This window comes from Camelina sativa, chromosome 1 (assembly GCF_000633955.1).
Source record: "Camelina sativa cultivar DH55 chromosome 1, Cs, whole genome shotgun sequence".
NCBI classification, from domain to species: Eukaryota; Viridiplantae; Streptophyta; class Magnoliopsida; order Brassicales; family Brassicaceae; genus Camelina; species Camelina sativa.
Window position 1 is genome coordinate 9,098,001 of NC_025685.1, and position 23,860 is coordinate 9,121,860.

General features: G+C 37.7%; 6 protein-coding genes across 7 annotated transcripts; 2 read left to right on the plus strand and 4 right to left on the minus strand.

Annotated features, from left to right (window-relative positions):
* LOC104784588 (methionine aminotransferase BCAT4) lies at window positions 81–2,569 on the minus strand. The gene is made up of 9 exons (XM_010509628.2): window positions 2,232–2,569; window positions 1,912–2,092; window positions 1,631–1,807; window positions 1,395–1,526; window positions 1,114–1,209; window positions 905–1,021; window positions 703–798; window positions 480–592; window positions 81–386 (listed from the first exon to the last, which is right to left on the minus strand). Exons 1-9 carry the CDS (start codon window positions 2,264–2,266, stop codon window positions 263–265), a joined length of 1,071 nt encoding a protein of 356 aa, XP_010507930.1. The 5' UTR covers window positions 2,267–2,569; the 3' UTR covers window positions 81–262.
* LOC104784599 (dynamin-like protein ARC5) lies at window positions 2,973–7,878 on the minus strand. 2 transcript variants are annotated; one of them, XM_010509644.1, is made up of 18 exons: window positions 7,447–7,878; window positions 7,184–7,348; window positions 6,975–7,097; window positions 6,671–6,892; window positions 6,467–6,600; window positions 6,283–6,375; window positions 6,089–6,152; window positions 5,706–5,754; window positions 5,359–5,441; window positions 4,958–5,115; window positions 4,742–4,802; window positions 4,442–4,504; window positions 4,254–4,354; window positions 4,091–4,148; window positions 3,885–3,948; window positions 3,616–3,776; window positions 3,354–3,518; window positions 2,973–3,231 (listed from the first exon to the last, which is right to left on the minus strand). In XM_010509644.1, exons 1-18 carry the CDS (start codon window positions 7,807–7,809, stop codon window positions 3,136–3,138), a joined length of 2,223 nt encoding a protein of 740 aa, XP_010507946.1. In that variant the 5' UTR covers window positions 7,810–7,878; the 3' UTR covers window positions 2,973–3,135. The 2 variants fall into 2 exon arrangements, with proteins under 2 accessions (XP_010507946.1, XP_010507938.1); XM_010509636.1 differs by having other exon boundaries at window positions 3,616–3,948.
* On the minus strand, window positions 8,290–15,860 carry LOC104784613. Its single transcript, XM_010509655.1, has 24 exons — window positions 15,657–15,860; window positions 14,699–15,284; window positions 14,484–14,608; window positions 14,271–14,365; window positions 13,951–14,175; window positions 13,738–13,828; window positions 13,457–13,508; window positions 12,724–12,857; window positions 12,533–12,603; window positions 12,053–12,247; window positions 11,906–11,944; window positions 11,461–11,568; window positions 11,009–11,098; window positions 10,839–10,914; window positions 10,334–10,430; window positions 10,179–10,248; window positions 9,910–10,086; window positions 9,688–9,810; window positions 9,436–9,519; window positions 9,119–9,303; window positions 8,900–9,038; window positions 8,743–8,802; window positions 8,559–8,630; window positions 8,290–8,463 (listed from the first exon to the last, which is right to left on the minus strand). The coding sequence occupies exons 2-24, from the start codon at window positions 15,250–15,252 to the stop codon at window positions 8,356–8,358; spliced, it is 2,970 nt and encodes a 989-aa protein (XP_010507957.1). The 5' UTR covers window positions 15,253–15,284; window positions 15,657–15,860; the 3' UTR covers window positions 8,290–8,355.
* Window positions 16,040–19,024, plus strand: LOC104784634 (DEAD-box ATP-dependent RNA helicase 2). The gene is made up of 7 exons (XM_010509678.2): window positions 16,040–16,453; window positions 16,733–17,054; window positions 17,276–17,383; window positions 17,480–17,599; window positions 17,986–18,153; window positions 18,303–18,389; window positions 18,544–19,024. The coding sequence occupies exons 1-7, from the start codon at window positions 16,143–16,145 to the stop codon at window positions 18,655–18,657; spliced, it is 1,230 nt and encodes a 409-aa protein (XP_010507980.1). The 5' UTR covers window positions 16,040–16,142; the 3' UTR covers window positions 18,658–19,024.
* On the minus strand, window positions 18,798–19,838 carry LOC104784625 (DNA-directed RNA polymerase III subunit rpc31-like). Its single transcript, XM_010509666.2, has one exon. It carries the CDS (start codon window positions 19,602–19,604, stop codon window positions 19,038–19,040), a length of 567 nt encoding a protein of 188 aa, XP_010507968.1. The 5' UTR covers window positions 19,605–19,838; the 3' UTR covers window positions 18,798–19,037.
* On the plus strand, window positions 19,922–22,681 carry LOC104784644 (vacuolar protein sorting-associated protein 9A-like). The gene is made up of 5 exons (XM_010509690.2): window positions 19,922–20,103; window positions 20,522–20,669; window positions 20,760–20,930; window positions 21,026–21,205; window positions 21,338–22,681. Exons 1-5 carry the CDS (start codon window positions 20,012–20,014, stop codon window positions 22,307–22,309), a joined length of 1,563 nt encoding a protein of 520 aa, XP_010507992.1. The 5' UTR covers window positions 19,922–20,011; the 3' UTR covers window positions 22,310–22,681.

Sequence of the window (23,860 nt, forward strand, 5' to 3'; positions counted from 1 at the left end):
GTCGTGAAAGTTTTAATCATAATATTTTGTAAAGACACACTCATGATTGATGATAATTCTGTTTCAAATATATAATTAGATAAAGCAAAACGCTTCTTTGATAGTTAAAAAGATGAAGCAAACCATATGTTATGTGGAAAATACATCGCACGACACAGTACATGACATGAGAATTACACAAAGATCAGAGACATCGTCAGATGTTTCTTATAAACTTGTATGCATATATATGTTTGGTATCAAGTAACAGTTTCAACTTCTTTCAACCCTGGCGGTCAATCTCCACAGTCCATCCCTTCGTATCCTCGACCCGACCCGTCTGGATATCACTTAACGTATCATATAGCTTCGCAGCCAATGTTTCTTCCCCTGTTTTGAATCCGGTCCTGTATTGAGTTTGTTTATACGTACACTCAATTATTCCAGTCAACCTGACTTATGTAAAAAGAATCATAATATACATCGGAAGAAAAGTTTACTTCTTGTCTTTGAAGGTTACGGACGCAATACTAGTCACAATTGAAGCAGTCCCGGTACAGAAAGTTTCGTCCGATTCAAGAAACTCCTCTAGAGGAATCACACGTTCCTCGACCTGTAAGTGTTACGATATTGTTAATAAGAAGATTTTTTTTATAGCAAATTACGATGTCAACTTGAATCAAATTAAAAATGTATATCGTCATGATATTGAAGTAGTCCAACCTGGTAGCCGAAATCACGACATAACTCCAATACACAGATTCGTGTGACTCCGGGCAAAATAGTTCCTGTAAGTGCTGGAGTCGATACAACATTTCCCTATATAGAAAAAGAATATACATCACAACGATCTTAATATTTCTATCACAATTCTAAATATCACAAAGATTTCAATATGTAAATGTGTATATATTAAAGTTTTTACCTTGAGCATGAAAACGTTAGCTGCGAAAAGTTCTTCCACGTTTTTACCAGTTGCAGCATCCAGAAACAATAAATCAGAGAAACCTTGTTTTCTGGCCTCTGCCATTGGTATCCAAACCTATATATATATAACAAGAAAATTTACCATAATAATTAATCATTTTGAGAAATCTTAAACTAATTTTGATATATTTTTACTTTTTAACTTACAGGAGAATAGTTTGTGATGCTCTTCACACCACCAGTTCCACTAAGAAAAGCTCGACGAAACTTATCTTCCACTTTCAGATTCAAGCCAGTGTTATCCTGTAACAAAAAAAGAACCAGAGTAAAAAATAGTCAAACATATAATTCTCGCTAGCTTTTTTAGTCTTCCTTAATTTAAGTTTGATGTATTTTTTTTGTATATTACTTTACATTCCTTATAATTTCAATATTTCATATTTATGTTAACAATTTTTTAATTTTGAAAACGACAAGAACACACTAACCTTATGATAACGTCCAACAGGACAGGCAAACGCCGAGAAGGTGGTCTCAGGAACTGGAAATGAACCAAGAATCGGACCACTCCCAAACAAGATAGGCCTAATATACAATGTTCCTTTCCCTGGAGGAGGAATCTACACATATATATATAAATGGAAACTCCCATTACATCTTTCATTTTAATTAGTAGGTTTGTTAGCTTAAAGAATTGATAAAAAATATAAAAGATGTATTATACCCATTTCTTGTTGGCAAGAGCAACTTGTTTCACGGCAGAAACGAATTGATCGACGGAAGGATAAGGCATATAGAGTCTCCTGGCTCCGGCTTGGATGCGGTGACCGTTTTGGTCTGGTCGGAATAGCAGAATCCGCCCATCTTCTGTCCTGTAAGCTTTCAGCCCTTCATATAAACCCTACTCATACCAAAACCACCGAAAAAGATAATATAACTAATGGTTATATATATGTTTTCATTATTAATTAGTGTGGATCTCTAGCTATTAGTATTAGAACAAACCTGGCCATACTGAAGAACGGCAGCGCAAGGGTTGAGTTGCAAATCAGCAAAAGGAACAATCTTGCCCTCTTGGAAATCCTCCCCATGATTGCACTTGGCTACGTACATGTTGTCCGTCCGAACAAACCCGAATCCCAACTCTTCCCACTTCACGTTCGCATATTTTTCATCCAACGAAACACTGTCAAGTTTGACCCAAATTTAAAAAACAAAAAAAAAAACAAAAAATCATCGTCAATTATAGTTCATACAATCAGATTAAAACAAGATAAATGCGATATTATTTTACATTTTCTTAGTATGGTATATAAAGATTTTACCTTGTTAAAAGAGCTGGTTGAGCAGAAGGAGCCATAGATATGCTGTTGAGTCGAGTTGCTTTGTTGTTGTATAAAAACTTGAGTAATCTATAAAAGCTTTAAACCATTTCTTTTAAAAGAAATTAACTTGTATTATTTCGAAGAAGGTGTTGTCATGATGAACCGGATGGTCCAAAACAAAAGATTAGGTTTGATATTACTATTTTATATGTTACTGTGCATATTTATTAATTAATCAAAATTTACTCAGTGAGCAATTTCTATATGTCAAATGTTTTCAATTCATTCGTTTATTCAAGATTACCATTGTAGTTTCCTAATTCTTGTTTTTGATGTTGCATGACTAAACTAAAATCGGGAGGTTTATTTTGGTCAACTGTTTAATATAAATAATCAATCGGAACTCTAGTTAGATCACAAGATAATCGTCAGGTGGAGAACGTGTCACGCTTACTTTTTTTTTTTTTTTAATATATTTTTGGAGGAAATGGTATTACTGAAATAGAGAGTGTGTTTAAAATGTTAATGTGTTCCTAGTTAGGTGGATAGGATAATGTGGTAGGAAGGAGGGTAGGTCAAATCCAAATGTGTGTGTGTGTAACTGTGTATTAGGATAAAAAAAATTAAAACGTAAAGACAAAGTACTTTCCTCATTACGTCAAAACCCAGTTGAACTCTAACTTTGATTAGTATATGCGACATACACTTTATTGGTGTTTTCTTCATAATTGCTAAGACACGAGTTAAATTTGCATATCACTTGAAACCACAACGTTCTTTATTTTTATTTTTTGGACATCCAAAGTTGATGAAACACAAGTTCCCCTCATGAATATCATCACTCTTCAATTGTTTCTTAACCTAAACTTAAATACAAGTGATCCATGACTTTGAGTCACTGCTGCTACTGCTGCAACGATGGCGCCTTTAGATTTTGAGCAAATTCGTGAGAGTTTAGCTTCTCATTCATCACTCTGAATTTCTCTTTTATCCTCTTTATCTGTACCAATACATGATGATAACAATATTAACGTAACCTAGTCAGTTCTACTGCATGTTGAACCAATGGCAAATAGAAAAGAAACATTGATCATAAAAGTCAGAGTTTTAAGTTTGGTTTACCCTTCTCAGCTCGATCTCCGTGCTCCGTTTCTTTTGATCAAGTGATTGCCGGAGATTCGTGATATCGAAAATACTATCGAGGTCGTCTTCGAATGCGTTTTCCAACTCTTCCCGCAGAAGAGCAGGTAACTTATCAACGATGGGCATTAGAAGAAAACAGTTGAACTGCAGAACATAACAAGACACAAATACAAAACATTTAAAAGATGAGTCATTTTGGAAGCAAGAATCCGTGTACAGTTGAATAAGGAGCAAATTTAACCTTTAACTCAGCAGAGGCTAGAAAGTACTCTCGTATGCCCTGGAATATTTGTTGGACCAATGCGTAGACAATTCTCTCAGAGGAAGGAGCAAGCTTGCGGTTCCAAAGCGTGCTATCTAGAAGATCAGCCAACCGCATTTCTGTCGTCTGAATACTGGAACCTGAATCGATGTTTGAGGCCAGATGGCTTAGCTTTACATCTGATCTTGACTTTGTGTCTGCTGTGCCACCTTGTGCATCTTGCGGAAGACTAAATCCTATGGGATTACCTGATGTAGGAAGTTGCTCTGTTCCACCAAATGAGTCCAAGAATTGACGTAGACCAGCTCGGTTCTACATAACATTGAAACCATATTGAATTAGAAACGGACACCAAATCCGAACGAGTTTTTTATGCATCCCTATTGAGAACAGTTTTACTTAATACTGTTAATTTGATATGCACATAATTCTCAGTTTAAGCTGTAGCAGTGACCTTGTTGTGAAGAGACCATGTAACATAGCGAGTCGTGCTTGCTAAGTCCTCCATACATCTGCAATCAATTTAAACCGAAGGAAAGATTACTAACTGAAGCTCACTAGAACACAGGATGAAGGCAATGGAAACAGGTAAGTGCAGGAGTTGGTAATAGATTTACTTGTCACGACATGATTTTTCTGTGGACTCCACAAAAGTGTTGAAAGCTGAAGCAACTCGCTTGAGAAACACCTCATGCCCACTTAAGTATTCACCTTCTTTCTATTACAATTTAGAATATACATTAAGAAAATTGCTGGAAAGGAAAATTAAGTTGGAGACCGTCAAACCAAAGAAAACAGTGCCTACCTGAAGAAGATATACAGAAATTGGAAGCAATCTCTTGAGAATGTGTAGGAGCCTTGCCCCTAACTAAACCAACACAAAAAAAAAAACGGTGACAGACATGTGAATAACAAAAATTCAGATGAAAGTATCCCTAAACATAGTTCCTGTAAGCAGGACATGTTTGGTAAATAAATCTTAAGCATAAATAAAGTTGTAGCAAATCTGAAAACTGAATGGCAGTATAACTAAACTAATTAGTAAGACTGCATTCCATCCTCCACGAAAGAAGAAGAAAACAGTAGACATATATATCTTTATCACCTGATGAAGGAAAGGTTCAAACGTCTCACGAGCTTTTGCAACTGCTATAACGCAAGCTGTTCTACAACAGCAAGCAAGAGAAAAGAGAATAAGAGGTCCATAGAAAACAGGACAAACATTGCAGGCTTGCAGCTCAGATTAGATACTGAAAACGGGTCTGAGATACTAAAAAAATAAAACTCAGAACTGTGTTGCATCTCAGCGATGCTATAACACCTGGAATAGTTTGTTCCATCGTGAATATCCTCAACTCCACATGCATTCACAATTTCCTCCCGTGTTATTGGGGGACATTTGATAGCACCTACTAGAAAACGGAACTCAGCCATGGCACGGTGATACTGTGCACCCCCGTAAAGACGCATCCCTGCATTCTGTAAGTGAAAAACAATGGTCATGTTCTCTCATAATTCTTAAAGGTCCAATGAAGATCTCTTTACTTTGTTTCCAATATATTCATTGGCACATATGTTTCATGCGGTCAAATTTATCTCCCATCAACCCATCATATAATTCATATTACAATCCACGTACAAGGACAAGATAACTGGATTTTGAAGACTACGACCAGCCTTCTCTATAAAGTAAGCATTTTCTGCTTCAAAGGAAACACTTACTGGTATTAGCTTATGTGGGAACTGGAGACCATCAGTACCAACAAATGCTCCTCCTTGTGTCCTTTCATCTTGTAATGTTTCACCTGAAAAATATCATGTAAAGTATTAATTATCAAAGAACCCAACATAAGAGAATGCTGATATAAAATGTGCTTCAGCAATAATCAAAGTATCATGACCAATGATTGATTTATTATCATATATTATTCTGTGTGTAATCATTGCACTCTAGTGACCCAGTCTAACTGAACAACATGCATTTAACTAAGTGATATTGCAAAAATCCAATCCAACTAGATGAGATTATTGCCAAAGACAGTGACTGGTAGAGAACAGAGCAACATTACCAAATTTATCTGGAGGGGCCACTACTGTTCCTTTCAATAACAGCGATAACTGGTCACGAAAAATAAAAATAAAACAGGTGAGAAATCACAACACTGATCAATACTAACAAAGGTAATTCATACGCCAATCAGAAAAAATGACAAAGCAAGTTTAAGTCTTAGGGCATCCAACACAAAACACTTATTCTTCGTAGCATGTCCTAGATGCCATTTACTGTTGCATAATTATTTATGTGTCAAAAATCAATTCACAAAGACAAATTTACCAAATGATCTTTGCTATAATAACACAAACACTATTATTCCAAGAATCCAGGTACAGATGAAATACATATGAAGGCATAGATAAAATTCTTAAAAATCAAAATGCTCTCGACAGATACCTTGGTTAAGAAGAGATCATGGAAAGTCCTGCCTCTCTCTTTGAGTTTTGCTTCATCTAAAGAGCTGCATTGAAAGGAAAGTATTCAACCACCAATGAGTTATATTTTCTTAAGTCATTAGAGAACAATTAAACAGCCTAAAATAACGTAGATATATCAGANAAAAAAAAAAAAAAAAAAAAACAAATTGCAACCTAAGTTCCTTGCTAACGGTATCCAGCTTTCTGACTGTGCTGCGGTACTCCTTTCCTAAAAGAGGTATGATCAATGGAACACTCTCTTTGTACCTGGAACGAGAATGGCATCAAGACAAATCGTAATTGTAAAGTAGAGAGGGCACAGAAGCTGGAAAATCACAGAGAACAAAAGCACTTTTACCTTTTCCAGAGTAGTTCTTCTAGAAACAACCTCATTTTACTGATACCAATCCTATTCTTTTCCTGCTTTGTCAGCAAACGGCCCAACTTCTTCTCTAAAGATGAAATGTCTTCCATTTCCCTAAGTGACACAGACTGCAATAAAGAACAACATACAGTTTAGAATCCATGAAAAGAATTAAGAATCAGACAGCAGAAAATAGACCTGTTTGAACTCGTCATTAGACGAATACACTGAATCCTGTCCATATCCCACTCTTCCGGAAGGCACAGACGTGAAAAAAGGGGAATCGCCCAATAAGGAGCTGTCAAGTGCGCTAGCAGGAGGTGAGAGGAAGACTTCCACGTCGGATGAACATGAAAATTGAGGGATTTTGGTGTCAAGCTTTGTGGAAACAACAATTGTCCTAGAAAGCTCAGGATCAACCTACATGAACAAAGAACAAAAATATATAAGAAAAAATGAAGTTAACCTTAGACGCATTTGAGTTTACGTTAAAGTCTCATACTTGCATCACTATCCTTCGTGTAGTTGCAATACTCCAGTCACTGCTATCTTCAAGGCACAAAATAATGAACTCTTTGTGTTGCATCTTTGCTCGAACCAGAGCTTCCACAGCTCGTGCTTGAACCTAACAAAAAGAATAAGTAACCAACCACTCCCAAATCATGCAAAACCAAACACAGCCACGGAATTTGATAGATTAAAAAAAACAACCTGAAGTGCTCGGTTTTTAATTCCTGGTGCAGGAGCTATAAGTCCAGGTGTATCAATGATGGTCAGGTTGGGACAATACTTATACTGCACTTTCACAATAATCTCCTTGGCAGAGAATGGGCATGGCTCTTGCTCCAGCCTCATGTTCTCAGCTTCAATATACGCCTAATTCCAAAAATCATATAACAAATTTCTCAACATTACTCAAAATCTTCCAGAACTCGGCAGAAACAAAGCAATTGAAAGTAAAAAAAAAAACACACCTGAATTTGTGAGAGAGACTTGGGGATAGTAACGGAAGGATCATCATCAGATCCGAGATGACAAAGCGGGAACTGACACTGAGGGTCGTACTTCATATGAAGAGTAATCGGGCGACGAGTCTTGGTTCCACCGCCGACGTGGTTAAATTGAAACCCCATGAGAGCTTCAACAAGCGCACTCTTACCGTCTGTCTGCTGTCCAACCACAAGAACCGCCGGTGCTTCGAACGGCGTCTCCAATTCCTGAGCCAAAGCGTGTAACTCGTTGTAAGCTTCGTATAGACTCCATCGCTCCTCAATTGCGGCGTCTTCCTCCTCCTCCGCCGCCGTCATCTCCGATTTTGGCGGTGTAACATCCGACATCGTCGTCTTAGTATGAAGAGTGTGAGAGTTCGTACCGTCGTCTTCTTCCTCGTCGTGGAAGATACCGCTTTTTCAATTTAAATGTTTTTCCCCTTTTTTTGTTTTTTCGTTTAATTTAATCATCATACGCGCATTGATGGCGCGTTGAGTAAACGTTGTAATAGTTCTCCGCTAAAAGTAAAAAACAAAAGAGCGCGTGAGGGGACTAAAATGTTTTTAGTTTATTTTGTTTTTGTCGGCAAATAGAAGGTTTTGTTTATTTTTGTTGACCAATAGTATATACAGAAATATTATCACCAAGGATTTTGCCCAATATGTATTCTTTTTGTGTGATTACAATCATACTATGTAGTACAAGAATTGTGAGATTAACTCGATTGAGAAATACCAATGTTTTAAGCAAATGAGGATTGTAAATTGGCCTTTTTTTTTTTTTTTTTCTCATTTATAAATGATTTAATAGTAATTTTTCATTGTTAGGACATGAAGCAAAATTAATGAGTTTTTGTAGGTAAAAAAGAGAGATTGAATCTAACAAAACTGGTTTTAGAAGCCAAAAGGGGACTTAGTCCGGGTCCCTCCTTCACCGTACTGTTCGTTCCATTTCCTCAATTCGTTCATTGTTGTTGCATCATACGCCACTGATGGACTTACCTGTAAAATTGTATTCAAATGATTATGATACTGCAATGACCAGAACAAAGAAACATAAACGAAGGGGATGTTTTGTTTAGACATTGATACAATACCTTAGCTTTTGATTGAATGAAGTCGTCCAAACTCAGAGGCCGTAGATCAGGAGCTGCATTTGCTACCGAACCCTGAGGATTTGGCATTGCAAAATCATCATGTGATTTGTGATTGCAAAAATTATTTTCCACAACAACAATAATAAAAATCAACTCTGCGGGTATATATATGCATGTTGTTTACCTTGTTCTCTTCTTGTAACAATTCTTGCACAGGTCTGTATGCAGCAGCTATGCATAGATTCTAAAATGTAAATAAGAAAAGGAATTATAAATAATCTGAAACTTTTAGAGGTGTCAATGTTACTCAAACTTGTAAATTAAACTGCAAATGACCAAACCTTGAGATCGCTTCCTGAGTATCCTTCGGTTTCCTTTGCAAGTTTATCAAACTCGAAACCAGTTTCAAGATTTTCTGGAGTAAGAAATATCTTCAAAATCTTCAACCGGTTTTCCGCATCTGGTAAATCTACATATATCCTATAAACAGAATAACAGAAACCCCAAATGAGAGACTGATATTCTGAAGGCAAAATTGAAAACTAAAGTGAGGGTTCTACCGTCTTGGTAGCCGACGAATAACAGCATCATCAAGATCAAAAGGTCGGTTGGTGGCACCAAGAATGAGTATTCTTTGGCTATCCTTTGACCTGAGTCCATCCCAAGCTGCCATAAACTCGTTTCTCATTCTCCGGGTTGCCTCGTGCTCAAAAGCACCTCCACGCGCACCCAACAAACTGTCAACCTACCCGACAATAATAAAAGGAATTACAGTCAGTCCTCGACAAACACATTTTACCCATCCCAAAAGTATTCCTTCTAAAAGAAAATATCAGAAAGGAATGATGATATCAACAAAGCTAAAACAGCTTCTCACCTCATCAACAAATATAATTACAGGCGCTAGTTTGCTTGCAAAAGAGAATAAAGCCTTCGTGAGCTTCTCTGCATCTCCAAACCACTGTGCCAAACAATGGACGAAGTTGACTTATTCAGAACCAATGAAAGGCGATGGAAAGAGACTATAGACCACATTTAGTCAATGGTACCAGTCTATGGTAAAGTTATTTTATAAGTCATTTGATAATCATTGTAACAGTGCCATACAGCATACTAAGATTCCATGTACCTTTGAGGTAAGCGTTGAGCCAGTTATGCTAATAAAGTTTGCCCCTGCTTCTGTTGCAAGCGCCTTGGCGAGTAGCGTTTTACCCGTACCAGGAGGACCAAAAAGCAATATACCTTTACAAGGCTGAAAATGAAAAGACTCACGCCATCAGGAAAACCCAGCCGAGGAAATTAAAGTCCATAGCCAAGAAAATAACAACATGTATATAATAGAATGTAATACCCGCAAGAGATTTCCACGGGTGAAAAGCTCTGGCCTTCTCATGGGAAGAATGACCAACTCATTTAATGTCTTCTTTACATGTTCAAGAGCACCAATGTCGTCAAACTTGACCCCGATTTCTCCAGGAGCAACCACAGCTGACACAAAATTGGTTTCATATTCATCCTTTGCAATATTCTGCTACAACAAAAAATCTCTGTTAACATCATTATTATTCAATAGTAAGCAACATCCATTTGTCAGACTACCAGAGGGGGAAGAAACTAAACCTTCAAGTTATGTGAGGGCTTTCGGGAAATATCTTCTTGTGCTTGTAACCTTTTAACTGAAATCTCAATGCTTCAAAAGAGGAAGACAATAGTAAGATAAAATAAAATAAAGGATAAATTAGACCCCAAAGGTCAATCAACAACCATCCCATTACCTTTCACGGGGCAGAATCAGGCGGCCTTCTTTAACCGATGGGTCAGGACAAGAAGATAAATAGTGGTTTCTGGCCCAGCCAATAACTTTCTCCGCTCCTGCAGAAACAGCATAGATAAGTTTCTGAGCTCTCTTGGTCACAACATAAGTAATTGCGTTTTCATCACAGAAAGCAAGAATTAAGATCAAACGATTGCATCAAAATAAGAGACAGTGGCACATATCAATGTCTATCACATGGAACTGCATCCTATTTCATTTAATGTGATCATAATATAAACTCCAGGGGAATGTACAAGATCTAAATATATGCGTGCAAGTAAATGCCTTCTCATAGATGTCTCCTAATAACCAGATTCTAGCCATTACAGAAGCAATTACATACATAACAGATAATAAAGGAAGCTTGATATCCTCAACAAGCAACTTTATCCAGACACAACACTGCTAAGACATAACGAGTAAACACATACATAATAAACCAGGTATTCATAGGAGTTACACACTTTGCTTTGTCAATATCACGCCATCCGTGTTCACTTGGTACAAGTCTGTGCATAATAACTCGTTTTCCTCAAGCACCTAGGGAGAAAGTTCTCAAAGTGTTACAATGGTTATGAGAACATCGGAAATTGACTCCATTTCTCCAAACGAGATTCAATCTAGAACTATGTACCTTAAGTAGCTCATTCAAATTGCTCCGTGATATCACAATTCTTCTATCTTCTCCAAGTTGTTTGTTGAATACTACAAGGTTATCTTCTTCCTGCACCAAAATTAGAAAAGAAAAAAAACAAGAACAACATTATTAAACAAGACACATGGAACAAAGAAATATCAAGCAGATAGCAGTGTGGGCTATGTGGGATTTGCATCCCAGAATATTAATTGCAAACGAACTGACATTGAAAGAAGTTTGCATATAGTGTCAAATAGCTTTCCTACTTTCTCCTCATTTTCGTACAATGGAGGAATTAACAGAGATATCTTCAATAGAAATTATCTGATTCTGAACACAGTCTATGCAATCTCACGTAAGTAAGAATAAAAGTCAAAAACACACCGATGCAATTTTCATTGATTTTTTAAAATCAAGTAAGAAAGTTCTCAGAAGTCTTAAGGCAATACCTTCGGAGGGAGTAGGGTCATAACATTAGTGAAGAGTTTGTATATATCATTATCCTCTGATGTTTTCCTTCCCGTGAGTCCCTCAGTGAGACGCTTCAACGGAAGGGGCTGCAAGACACAATTTGATAAACATTTTGGTGTAGGGTTTGGAATTTATAAAATGCAAGCAACAAATGGATGTGTAGTAAATAATGTCAAGAAGGTGAAGCAAAGCATGCAAGTCCACATTCAGAGTCTTGCACATACGAAGCTAATTTGACCAGAACTCCACAAGTATCAAAATGCAATTGAAACAAAATGAGGATTCAGTGCATGTTCAAGATGTTGAATACCTTGATAGTGTTAGTAATTGATGTGCATACGAGACCACAAAATTTAAGAAATTTTCACAATAGAGACACACTAAGACTGCCAATTAAAGTTCATTTTATATTTAGCAACATACCAGTTTCGCAAGACGGCCAAAGTTTGGGAGTATCATCGTCTGTCCACAAACAAAAAAAGGTCAAAAGAAGAAAGAAAGCAAACAATTTGTTTACTGATCAATAACAAAAGAAGAGCCAATGAAAAATGACACGTGAGAAAGGCTTACAAATTTCTCTCTCTCTTTTGAGCCTGTTTCAATCTTGTTCCGTCCACAGATCATAACAACAGGACCTGACAGTTTATCAAACATTTCCTGAACTTTGTCTACAAACTCATTTCGTTTTGACTTAGGTACAGCTCTGGACATCCACTGGGACAAGTCGGGAAAGTAGACGATAAGTGGTTGCGTGGATTGCAAAACCTACAAACACAGGAAAACAAAATGAAATAAATTAACGCCACTTCACGTTTTACGTGTCTTGGCGAAAGTGTCTGCTAACAGCATTCAAAGTCAAGCTACTTTAGACTTCACATCTTAGCCGAAAACCCCAGCATATGTTGAACAATCCATATATTTAAGTTTCAAACTAAACTAAATATAATGCACTTACTACTGCTGGATTTATCTGGTCTGAACTATCATAATGTACAATATTAGCTGAAAAGCAACACGATTTTTTTTTTGTAGCTTCCACACATGACATACCTCACTTAAAGCCTCCATGGCGATATAGCCATCTTCTGCCTGCATATCCAAATCATGCTTTAGGTCTCCAACTGCACAGACAATATATAAGTTAGCTACAACTACGTAAAATGTCAATTGTCTACATACAGATTCTCCAAATATACAACAATCACACATCAACCATATAGGATGCCATGAAGTAAATATACCATCTATCCAGTGCATATGTAGTTTATGGGATGGTTTCTTCTCGCTTTCCTCTGACGAAGTATCGTCAAATATGACTGCAACACGGTTTCCACTCACCTCATAAACCTCTCCACGTTGTCCGCTAGATAATGGCCTGTAGGTATATAAATTTAGGTTGAAACAAAGCACAGGGCATCTACTATCCTTCATCCATAATATTTAGCATGCCATGGAAGTTTCTTACTTACAGAACTCTATGAGTTAAAAATGTGTTCCAAAAAGATCAAAATGTTCAAATATTACATTTGCAGGCATGTCAAATTGCTGACGAAACCATGGATGGTATACTATTATGAGATACAGTATCATCAACCTAATGATGATATTAATCATTTAGTTAAGCAAAGGTATCGTGAGTTGCAGAGCTCACAAATAAACGAATACGTCATACCGAAAACTGTCATGGCAGCAGTTTCATACACATCCAATCCTACACCAGAACTACTCAAACTAAATGCACTTAAATCATTACCAAAGGCATATCCAAACTATCACATTTAAGGTCCAGGTGGCAGTTGATGAGAAAATACTACTAATATGAATAGGCAGAGCAAGCAGAGATCAAGTCAAATCATATAAGACAGACAGTCATAAATATTATAGCGTAATATTCTTCAGCAATTTTTGTTGAACATCTAAATCTTAAGTACGATGTTAGAGAATAATTATCACACAAATAAATCAGTAAACTACCTGTGCTTTGCATCACCCTTCTTAGAAGACCCTACATATTTTACTCGATCTCCTGCAAACAATGTAATCACAAGTACAAATGAGGAAAAAGGACAGCACAAAGAGAACTTAGCAGTCTGACAAATAGATGAGGCAAGAGTGAATGACTACGACAGAAAGACAACACCAAGAACAGTATGACTAGACAGGATAAAAGTTATTGAATCAAACTGATACATTCAAGTCTAGCGAGCACTGATAATGATGAAGATGCCTTCTAGAGCCTTGATTTTGATGATTACCTTTCTTTGCTGGTCGCCTGGCTTTATCAGAATGCTCAACAGCTGCCGCTTCACATGCTTCACCAGAACTATGTAATTCCTCTGCTACCAACTGCCAAAATTTAATGCAGATAAGAATATATTCAGCGTTTTCTGATACTCAATTTAACGCAATCAGGAAAAGAACAATCAGTACTGACTAAATTTTCTGAATCTCACTTAACGCAATCATACCTTTTCAAACTCCTCAAGTTTTGGAACAATTTTCTTGATCGCTTCCTCAGAAACCTCGAGGCAAGCTTCATCATTTTCACTCCCATCTGTTTTCGCTTCAGAATCCTCCTCATTGTTAGCACCAGATTCGTCTTCAGCTTCAGACTCTGTCGTGCTCTCATCTGCTTCCGCGTCTGCATTCTCACCATCAGATTCAGAATCTTCATTGTAGTCATCAGCAAAATCCTGATCCACAATCAACGAAGATTATATAAACACACGGAAAACAGAAAAAGAAAAATGGTGGAATGTAATTTGCAAATTACTCATAAGAATCTCACATATGGGGCAAGAACACTGCTGTCAAGTATCAACAGGGGAGCTTGTACATCTCGAGCAAGTGCTCTAACCAACCTCTCCCGATAAAGCTCAGTACCTGAATAAACATCAAAAAATTTCTTGGTCATCTAACATTTCCTAGATAATTATACTTCCGATAACAGAAGCGCAACATCAAATACTGGTCTGCTTTTTTACTATAGTCAAAAGCAAACCTGGAACACTCTGGAGCAATATTCTTCCACTTGAAGAATCTAAACGAGCACCATATATAGAAGTGGCATTCTTCTGCCTTATATGTGAGGTAACACATTCCACCAAAATATTTTTCGTATGGTCACTGTCAAAGTAGAATAAGCAGAATCCATAAGTGGAAATGCAGAAAGAAACACAATAACAGAGAAAAAGACATGTTGTAGATTATTATTACTGGATATAGTAAGGGAAGGTCTCCCACGAAAGCTGTATTTTTTCCCAAGGTTGGACTCTCCGTGAGAATTCGTTTTTGAATCTTTCTCGTCTATTAAGCAAAGGTGACTCCTTCTTTTTGCATTCACTGGCAAGCTTCTCATTACTGAGCCATTCTATTTGGTCCTGTTCACCAAGTTGAGCATGAGAATCTAAATGCCCAACACCGCTATTACTTTTCTCCTTACCGGTCTTTCCATCATCTACACCATTCCCTTTGTTCAAAGAGATATGTTTATCCTCACTAGCATTCCTTCCATCACCTTCAGAACTAAAACTACGCAACTGGCTATTCTTCAAATTACTTAAAAAATTTCCCGAGGCAATAGTACCAACGCGGGGATAAAATGAACCGAGGAGAGACTTTCTTGTCAAATTTGCACTATTTGTTAATGTATCTGTGAATCCATAAGATCTGGAGACGGTATAGTTGCGAATGGCTGGCCTAACTAAGTATTTGGCTTGCTGCAATAGCAAATCCCATCTCTGGTTCCTCTTTAATGCCCTCGTATACATCGCAACGTCCCTTCTCTCAAATTCCAATATTACTACAACCAAATACACAAAACATATGTCATTGATTTTGCAGGGTCCATTTCTTGTACCACCTAACCTATCTATATGCACTGAAACATGTAATTACACCACTATAAAAAAACCAAACCCGAAATAAAGATCAATGCAAAAAACATGCTCGGGTAAAGACACACAGATACTATAAAATAAAGATTCTTTCGACTTGAGGAATAATAACACACACACTTCAAGAACAGAACAGACATCAAAATAAGGAAATGATTTTACCGCATAATAATGGCAAAATCCTTTGTAAACAAAAAACGCAATGACATATTGGCATCAACAGAGAGATAATGGTTTATTCAGCTATTGTCGTCAATAAATAATTACAAAACACGAACCTTTTTTCTAACAGAGATGGACAAAACCAGTTTTATTCATTCCCCAAGTGATACAAATTCAATCAGGCTTGAAGCAAACAGGAGACGTAATTAAGGGAAGAGATAGGGTGAAGGTTAGAAAGAGAATCCCGACAAAGGATAGAGAGAAAGAAGACCGATCTGAGTAGGTTCTTCTGAAGAAGAAGCTATGGGTTTCGCGAGCTCAGCTCCGTCGATACAGTGGTGTCGTTTTGAAGAAGAATTGCTATCGGGCCTACATATGGATATGGGCCGAAACTTTACAGGCCCATTAAACATTTAGAGTCGGTATTAGACAAAAAAAGCCCTAGAAATTGTCGGATTTTACAATCTTACCCCTCAGTTAAAGCCGCGCTTATCTCGAACAGAGCTACTTGAAGGGAGAGAGAAGAAGCCTTTGGGGAAAAAAATCAATCGAAACGAAAACCCTAGGAGAGAGAAACCAAAAAAAAATCTACACGGAAGCATATGGCGACAGCGAATCCTGGCCGTGGAGGTGGTGGTAGAAGAGGCGGTGGACCGATGGATGACGATAAGTTGGTCTTCGAGACGACGGAAGGGATCGAGCCTATCACGAGCTTCAATGATATGGGCATTAAGGAAGATGTGCTTCGCGGTGTTTACGAATACGGTTTCGAGAAGCCTTCCGCGATCCAGCAGAGGGCTGTTATGCCGATTCTTCAAGGGCGAGATGTTATTGCTCAAGCTCAGTCTGGTACTGGGAAGACATCTATGATTGCTCTCTCCGTTTGCCAAGTCGTTGACACTTCTTCTAGAGAGTATGTTTCTCTGTTCCATTCCGCTGGGGAAACCCTAATTTCAAAATTTGAAGTTTACTTGCTTTACTCGGATTGTTCATTTTCTCGACCCCTTATGCTCGGATTTGCATTTCTAGGTTTAACTGGTTGGTGGGGTTTAGAATTTAGGAAAGTTAACTCTAAAAGGTGTACAATATAACTTTTTAAGGAGAAGTTGTGATAGTTGTTCTGGCTTTTCTATTAGAGTGATTGGGTAATACTTTATTTTACTCATAGATTTGGTATCTATGATGACTGCAGGGTTCAGGCCTTGATATTATCCCCAACAAGAGAGCTGGCTACACAAACAGAGAAGACGATACAAACTATCGGATTACATGCTAATATTCAGGCACATGCATGCATTGGTGGGAAGAGCGTTGGAGAAGACATCAGGAAGCTGGAGCATGGTGTCCATGTTGTGTCTGGGACACCTGGTCGTGTCTGTGACATGATTAAGAGGAGAAGTCTACGAACCAGAGCTATTAAACTTCTGATTCTTGATGAATCTGATGAAATGCTGAGCAGAGGGTTCAAGGACCAAATCTATGATGTTTACAGATATCTTCCACCCGATCTTCAGGTGCAATTTCACTACTAAAATTTATTTGTTGGCTAACCCGTATTTTTTTAGCTGTTATGCCATTGGATTGATAGGATTTTCATGTGTTAAAATTCTTTTAGCCACTGCTATGTTGCTTTGCTAGTATGTTCCATATGCAGATTTGGTAGCTATTAACTGTATTATTATGACCAGCCAAATTCCATTCTTTGATAATTCAATTCTAATACGTTTGTTCATAGGTTTGTTTGGTGTCTGCAACTCTTCCTCACGAGATTTTGGAGATGACATCCAAGTTTATGACAGAGCCAGTGAAGATACTTGTGAAGCGTGATGAGTTGACTCTTGAAGTATGTTTCTGCTTATGTATGCTCTTTGATAGTTATAGTCTACTGTAGGGTCAAACTCATACTCTTCACTGGCTAACTTTTGTAAAATCTTTTCAGGGAATCAAACAATTTTTTGTTGCTGTTGAGAAGGAGGAGTGGAAGTTTGATACACTCTGTGATCTTTATGACACACTTACTATCACTCAAGCTGTTATCTTCTGCAATACAAAACGAAAGGTAATTCTGGTTCTCATCTTAAGCTATGCAATTGTACCTATTTTAAACGTTTTAGCTGATCTAGTATTTTAATTTTGTTAAAATTAAGCTTCTAGCGCTGTTATCTTAACTTTATTTGCAACCTCATAAATGCTCAAAATTTTATACACTTCTGTGAAGATGTAGGTGTTTATACCTAAAAGAAATTAACAAAACAACTCCACTGCCCAAGAGTACTTGCAATCTTTACTCATCTGCTGATATCTAGTAGATTACTTGGCCGCCTAGTATATCCTGTGATGCTTTATACAAATCCTGATGCTTTTTGAACTTCTTTGACTAGGGTTTACTTCCTGAATTATGGTTTCATTTCAATGTTATTAACTCTATCTCTGCATTTGTTATAGGTGGAGTGGCTAAGTGAGAAAATGAGAAGTAACAACTTCACAGTCTCATCAATGCACGGGGACATGCCTCAGAAGGAGAGAGACGAGATCATGAATCAGTTTCGGTCAGGTGACAGTCGTGTTTTGATCACAACAGATGTATGGGCACGTGGGATTGATGTGCAGCAAGTAAGTCATTACTTGTCCGGTATATCTTTTGTGTAGATAACAACAATGCAGGAAAAAAAAAAATTCAATTTCTGTTACTAAAGGTCTCAGATTATGTGACATATTCTTATGGTAGAGTTGAATTGACATGAAAATCTTTCTTTTATCAGGTTTCTCTTGTCATAAATTATGATCTCCCGAACAACCGTGAGCTCTACATCCATCGCATTGGTCGGTCTGGTCGTTTTGGGCGTAAGGTATGTAATTTATTCTAATATCTGCGTTGTTTGTTTACTGTTGATACAGCGCACACACTTCTGAACTAGATTTTCCTGCCCGGAGATACTAAATGTATATATATATATATATATATATATATATATTTAAACAACTTGATGGTTATCATTTTAGGGTGTTGCAATCAACTTTGTTAAAAGCGACGATATCAAGATCCTCCGAGACATTGAGCAGTACTACAGTACCCAGATTGATGAGATGCCAATGAATGTAGCTGATCTCATCTAGAAGACCATGTCCGAGATTTTTGTGCTTTCAGCGGGAAGTTGTCTGGGATAAGAGAAAGTGTTGTTCACAGCTTCTGTCAAATTATTGCGCTATTTTATGGTGTGATTCACTCAATACCTACCCCCCTTTGATGTTTTTTCTTTTTTGAGTTTTTTTTGTTGGCTCTTTTGAACACTTAAAAACTCACATGTGGTAAATGTTTAATGGCTTGAGAAGCGAGTTATTAGGGTTATGGTTTGCACCGTATGGTTTTTCTTTCCTCGTAATCGTTTGTGGCGTTTTGATTGCGAGTCAAATCTCTCAACTATCATTTTTACTTGTAAGACTTTTTTGGTCGACAGTTAAAAAATGGTTTCATGTTTCTTAATTTTTTTGTAAAACTAGTAAACCAAAATATCATCCTCAAATTTACCATCCGACTGATTATAATCGTCTTCATCGTCATCAAAGTCTTGATTATGATCGTAATCTCCATGATCAGATTCATCTTCACCTTGTGATTCCTCCTCTTCTTCATCATCATCATCTTCTTCTTCTTTCTCTTCCTCGCCCTGAGTCTTAAGATACCGAACTTCAAGCTCTTCAAAAACATCCAATTTCTGCAGATCTTGCCTCCACTTAGCTCTCTTGACAGGCCGTTGTCTTGGAGTGTCACCGAGAAGTTCTTTAGGGAAGTTATCAGGTCTAAGAAGAAGGTAATCATAGAAAGAAGACTTGCTCTTCTTCTTGGGCTTCAACGTGTCTGAATAATAAAACCTCTCCATGTCCAAACTCTCAACCTCTGTCTTAGGAACACCATCATCGCCTAGGTGATATGTCGAGTTCCTCCAAAACTTATTGAAATCAAGGTAGCTCGAAACTAACTCCGAGTCTATTGAGATAGATTTCGGATCAGGTAACGTGATTTCAGGGTAAATCACAAAAGGAACTCCGTAAATCCGCGACATCTATGAGGTGCCCAAAATTCACCGATCGGACCTGAGATCAGAAAACCACGCGCTCCTCCCAATTGACAAAGATTATGCTTCTTCTCTCGTCCAAGTCTCGTCTCGTCTCGTCCGTGCTTGGTTGGTTTAGGACCTTAGGTTATATAATCATAAACATCAGAGAATTCCACCAAAAAATTAGAAAATTATATAGAAAATCTGAAGTCCGATAACCATCAGCTGGTTTAAACGGTTCATACCGAACCAATTTCGCCAATTGAACCGGAAGTAGATGGGCACAAACTTTTTTTAATAAAACGACGGTCGTTTTTGTTTGTAGTTAGTTGTCAGCGTGATACGGAACTCAACTCTCCTCTTCCCCACTGTTGCCGCTGGTCAATCGTCGGAGATAATTCGAGTGATCGGCGATGGAGAACACGGACGCCTTCTTGGGTCTTCATGATTTTCTCGAACGGATGCGCAAACCTTCCGCCGGAGATTTCGTCAAATCCATCAAAAGGTCCCCTTTCTTCGATGCAGATCCACCTTAGCTTTTTAGTAGATAGATTAGATGTCCATAATTTTTTTTGCGTTTTTTTAGGTTAATTTGCACTTGATGATGATGCATGTGAGCTAGATGATGATGATTTGTCATAAAATTTAGGTGATCTGTTAGAAACTTGAATCATGTGTTTATTGTGATTTCAATTTCTGAAGCTTAGAACTTATTCCATTGCAGTACCATAGTTTATCATCTTTGTTATCTCTTCTTCATTTGAGAGGGGAATTGGATCTTGTTAGTAGGCTCTAATTATTGAAAGCTATACTGAGAGAGTTTATTTATCTAGCATATGGATAATGCGTGGTTGAAGATGTTTTGTAGTTTACATTACTTCTTCTTTCAACTTCATTAAACTTGTTGTCAGTTTATGTTGCAGTTTTATTGTTTCATTCTCCAACAATGCACCAGATCCGGAGAAGGATTGTGCTATGGTTCAGGAGTTCTTTTCCAAGATGGAGGCTGCTTTCAGGGCTCATCCACTTTGGTCTGGTTGTTCTGAGGAGGAATTAGACAGTGCCGGAGATGTGAGTATCAATCAGTAATAGTCTTCTCATTCTGTCTGTGACTTGTTTGCATCTTTGTGCCTTTAACCATTGCTCCTTTTGTTTACACAGGGCCTAGAGAAGTATGTCATGACAAAGCTGTTTACGCGGGTTTTTGCTTCAAACACTGAAGATGTTATCGCTGATGAGAAACTCTTTCAGAAGATGTCACTCGTTCAACAATTCATTTCTCCTGAAAGTTTGGATATACAACCAACTTTTCAAAATGAATCATCATGGCTGGTAAGCCAATCTAGTCAAAAGCTAGCTTGCAGTACTTTCTCCCCTTTTTGATAATGTTCTTACTTGTATAATAATATTTCCTATCCTTTTGGCAGCTAGCTCAAAAGGAGCTCCAGAAGATAAACATGTACAAAGCTCCTCGTGATAAGCTTGTGTGTATCCTTAATTGTTGCAAAGTTATAAATAACTTACTGCTGAATGCTTCAATTGCTTCAAATGGGAATGCACCTGGAGCGGACGAATTTCTTCCTGTATTGATATATGTTACAATAAAGGTATAAAGAACAAAACTTGAAAGATTGAACAGTTTATGCATGCTGGTTTCTGATGTCTTTTGCTAGCGCATATTTATGTTTGGATTTTGCAGCTAAATCTACTTGTGCTCATTCTATACTTTCTTTTTCCAGGCTAACCCTCCACAGCTTCACTCAAACTTGTTGTATATACAAAGATATAGGCGTGAATCTAAACTTGTTGGTGAAGCTGCGTACTTCTTCACAAACATACTCTCTGCAGAGTCCTTCATCTCCAATATTGATGCAAAATCCCTTTCAATGGATGAAGCTGACTTTGAAAAGAACATGGAATCTGCACGGGTACGAAATTCTGGTATGGGCAGCCAGTCTTATCAAACTGGCCACGGCACTGCACCACCCCCTCGTGATGAGTCCACTCTTCAGAAAACTCAAATGCAGAATCCCAAGAGGGAAAACAATCTCTCCCAATCAAAATCGTCTGATAGTCTTTCTGGGGCCAACGAAATACTGAATCCAAACAGTGAGATACCAATTAAGAAAGCTGAATCCATTTCAGATTTGGAAAATAAGGGTGCGGCGCTTCTGAAGAATACCGAGACAAGCAAAATCTTTCAAGAATATCCTTACATATTTGCCAGTGCTGGTGATCTGAGGATAGGAGATGTTGAAGGCTTGTTAGATAATTATAAACAGCTTGTTTTTAAATATGTGTGCCTTACCAAAGGATTGGGTGATACAACATCTTTAGCTCCACCCAGTTCACCATTGCAAGCATTGTCCGGTTTTGATATGTCTAAGGAATCTGAGGATCATACAACATCATCTTCAAATGTTCAAATGAAAAGGGAAACTGACAGCAGTGTTGATGATTTGATTCGAGCTCTACAGGGTGAAGGGGGAGATGTTGATAAGCTGTCAGATGTAAAACAAGAAGAATACGACGCAATGTTGGTACAAGGAAAGGATGAAGAACGTGATCCCAAGGTGCAAGGAGAATCAGATGCCCAGGACATTGATTTAATGAAGCAAAGTACTGAGAGAAAAGGTGACAATCCTAGTTCCCAACTTGCAGAAGACGAAGATGTTGGTTCCAAACATTCAGTTGCAGAAACTTCCGAGTGAGCAGAATGACCCGTCATGGGGATGAGAGTCTCTTGTATCGGATCAGTTAGGAAGAATTCATTTATGGGGGAAGCAGAGATTAGATCATAGTTAAATGCCACACCCATTCGTTTGTTGCAGCTTTGAGTTTTGAGGACAACTAGAGAGCTGTATGAGATGAAGGCTATCTGTATCTGCATTCGCCTGGAAAACAAGAACAGTCGAATGGTAACTTTACTCTCACCAGTTGTGTTTTTTTTTTTGAAGCCCACTCTTTGTTTCTTTGTTATTTGATTTTGGAGGGGCTCCTCAGCATTTGTCAATCCATATCTAACTCTTACATTTGCTACTGCGTATATACAATAAGGATATAATCAGAATAGCATTTGCCAAGTGTTGGATACTAAGTAGAGTAGCAAATGGTTAAGTGAATTTACGGAGTGATATTATTGGTTTTGAGAAGGCTGATAACAATGGTATATGCGACTCTGTCAAACTTCAAAGTCCGAGACATGACCAAGGAGTTCTTCTAGTTGATGCTGGATTTTTTAAACCAAAAGTCTTTTTTAGTTGGAAGGATGGGTAATGATCGTGAATGAACAAAGAAACAAATCTTTTAATCATTAAAACATGCCTTACCAATCTGAAGAGGTTCTTGGGAAACAATACGAAGCACACTTGCATTTAACAACTCCGGGCCTAGTGAAAGTCTGAAGATTGGAAGGAAGCTTGCATCGAGATTTACACGCGGTGCAAAGAGTTCTACAAACAGACGTGTTGGGTACCACTACTTCGTTGTTCCATCTGGATAATATTGTGCCTGGCTTAATATACGTCAACTCTCCCAAAACGCAGGAAATATTCAATATAACACCACAATCATTGCATGTGTAAAACCAATTTTTGGGATTTACTTTTGTTTCACATGCTTCACACCAATAAGTCTCCATCTACAGTACTGCTTAATTTCACTATAAGACAAGAAGAGAAGATGATCGTCGTACCTATGCCTCATTACCTTTTCCCGTGTAAGAGCACACTCGAAATCCAAACTAAAGTCACACTCGTCACAGCTTAAGGATCCTTTAACTGTCCATTGGTGACATGAAATGCAATACTTGTTGATACCTTCCGAGTAGTATAATGGATGTGGATGGCTATCGTGCTCAAATGGTTCTGAAACTGAACCGCATTGTACGTCTATATTATATGATTGCGATTATACTTGAGGTGCTATCTTAAACAGCGTGGATGGCTATCTTAGATGTATGGCTACCTTAGATGTGGATGGCTATCTTATATGTGATTGCGATTATGTTTGCAATAGTACAAGTACAGCTGCTAGGTCACTTCATGCTACTCCCATTTCAGTTTTATGCTTGCATACTAATATTTAAACAAAAGGAGAAATCATCAAACAGAAGAATATTCCAAGGTCATTATCACAGCCTAAATCATAACTAAAAATGCAGGAGATAACCTTTGAATTAGGAACATTGCGATTATACTTGAGAAGATGCTTAATATATACTCAGCTCCTCACTAATATATTTTCCTTTCTTGTTTTTAGGT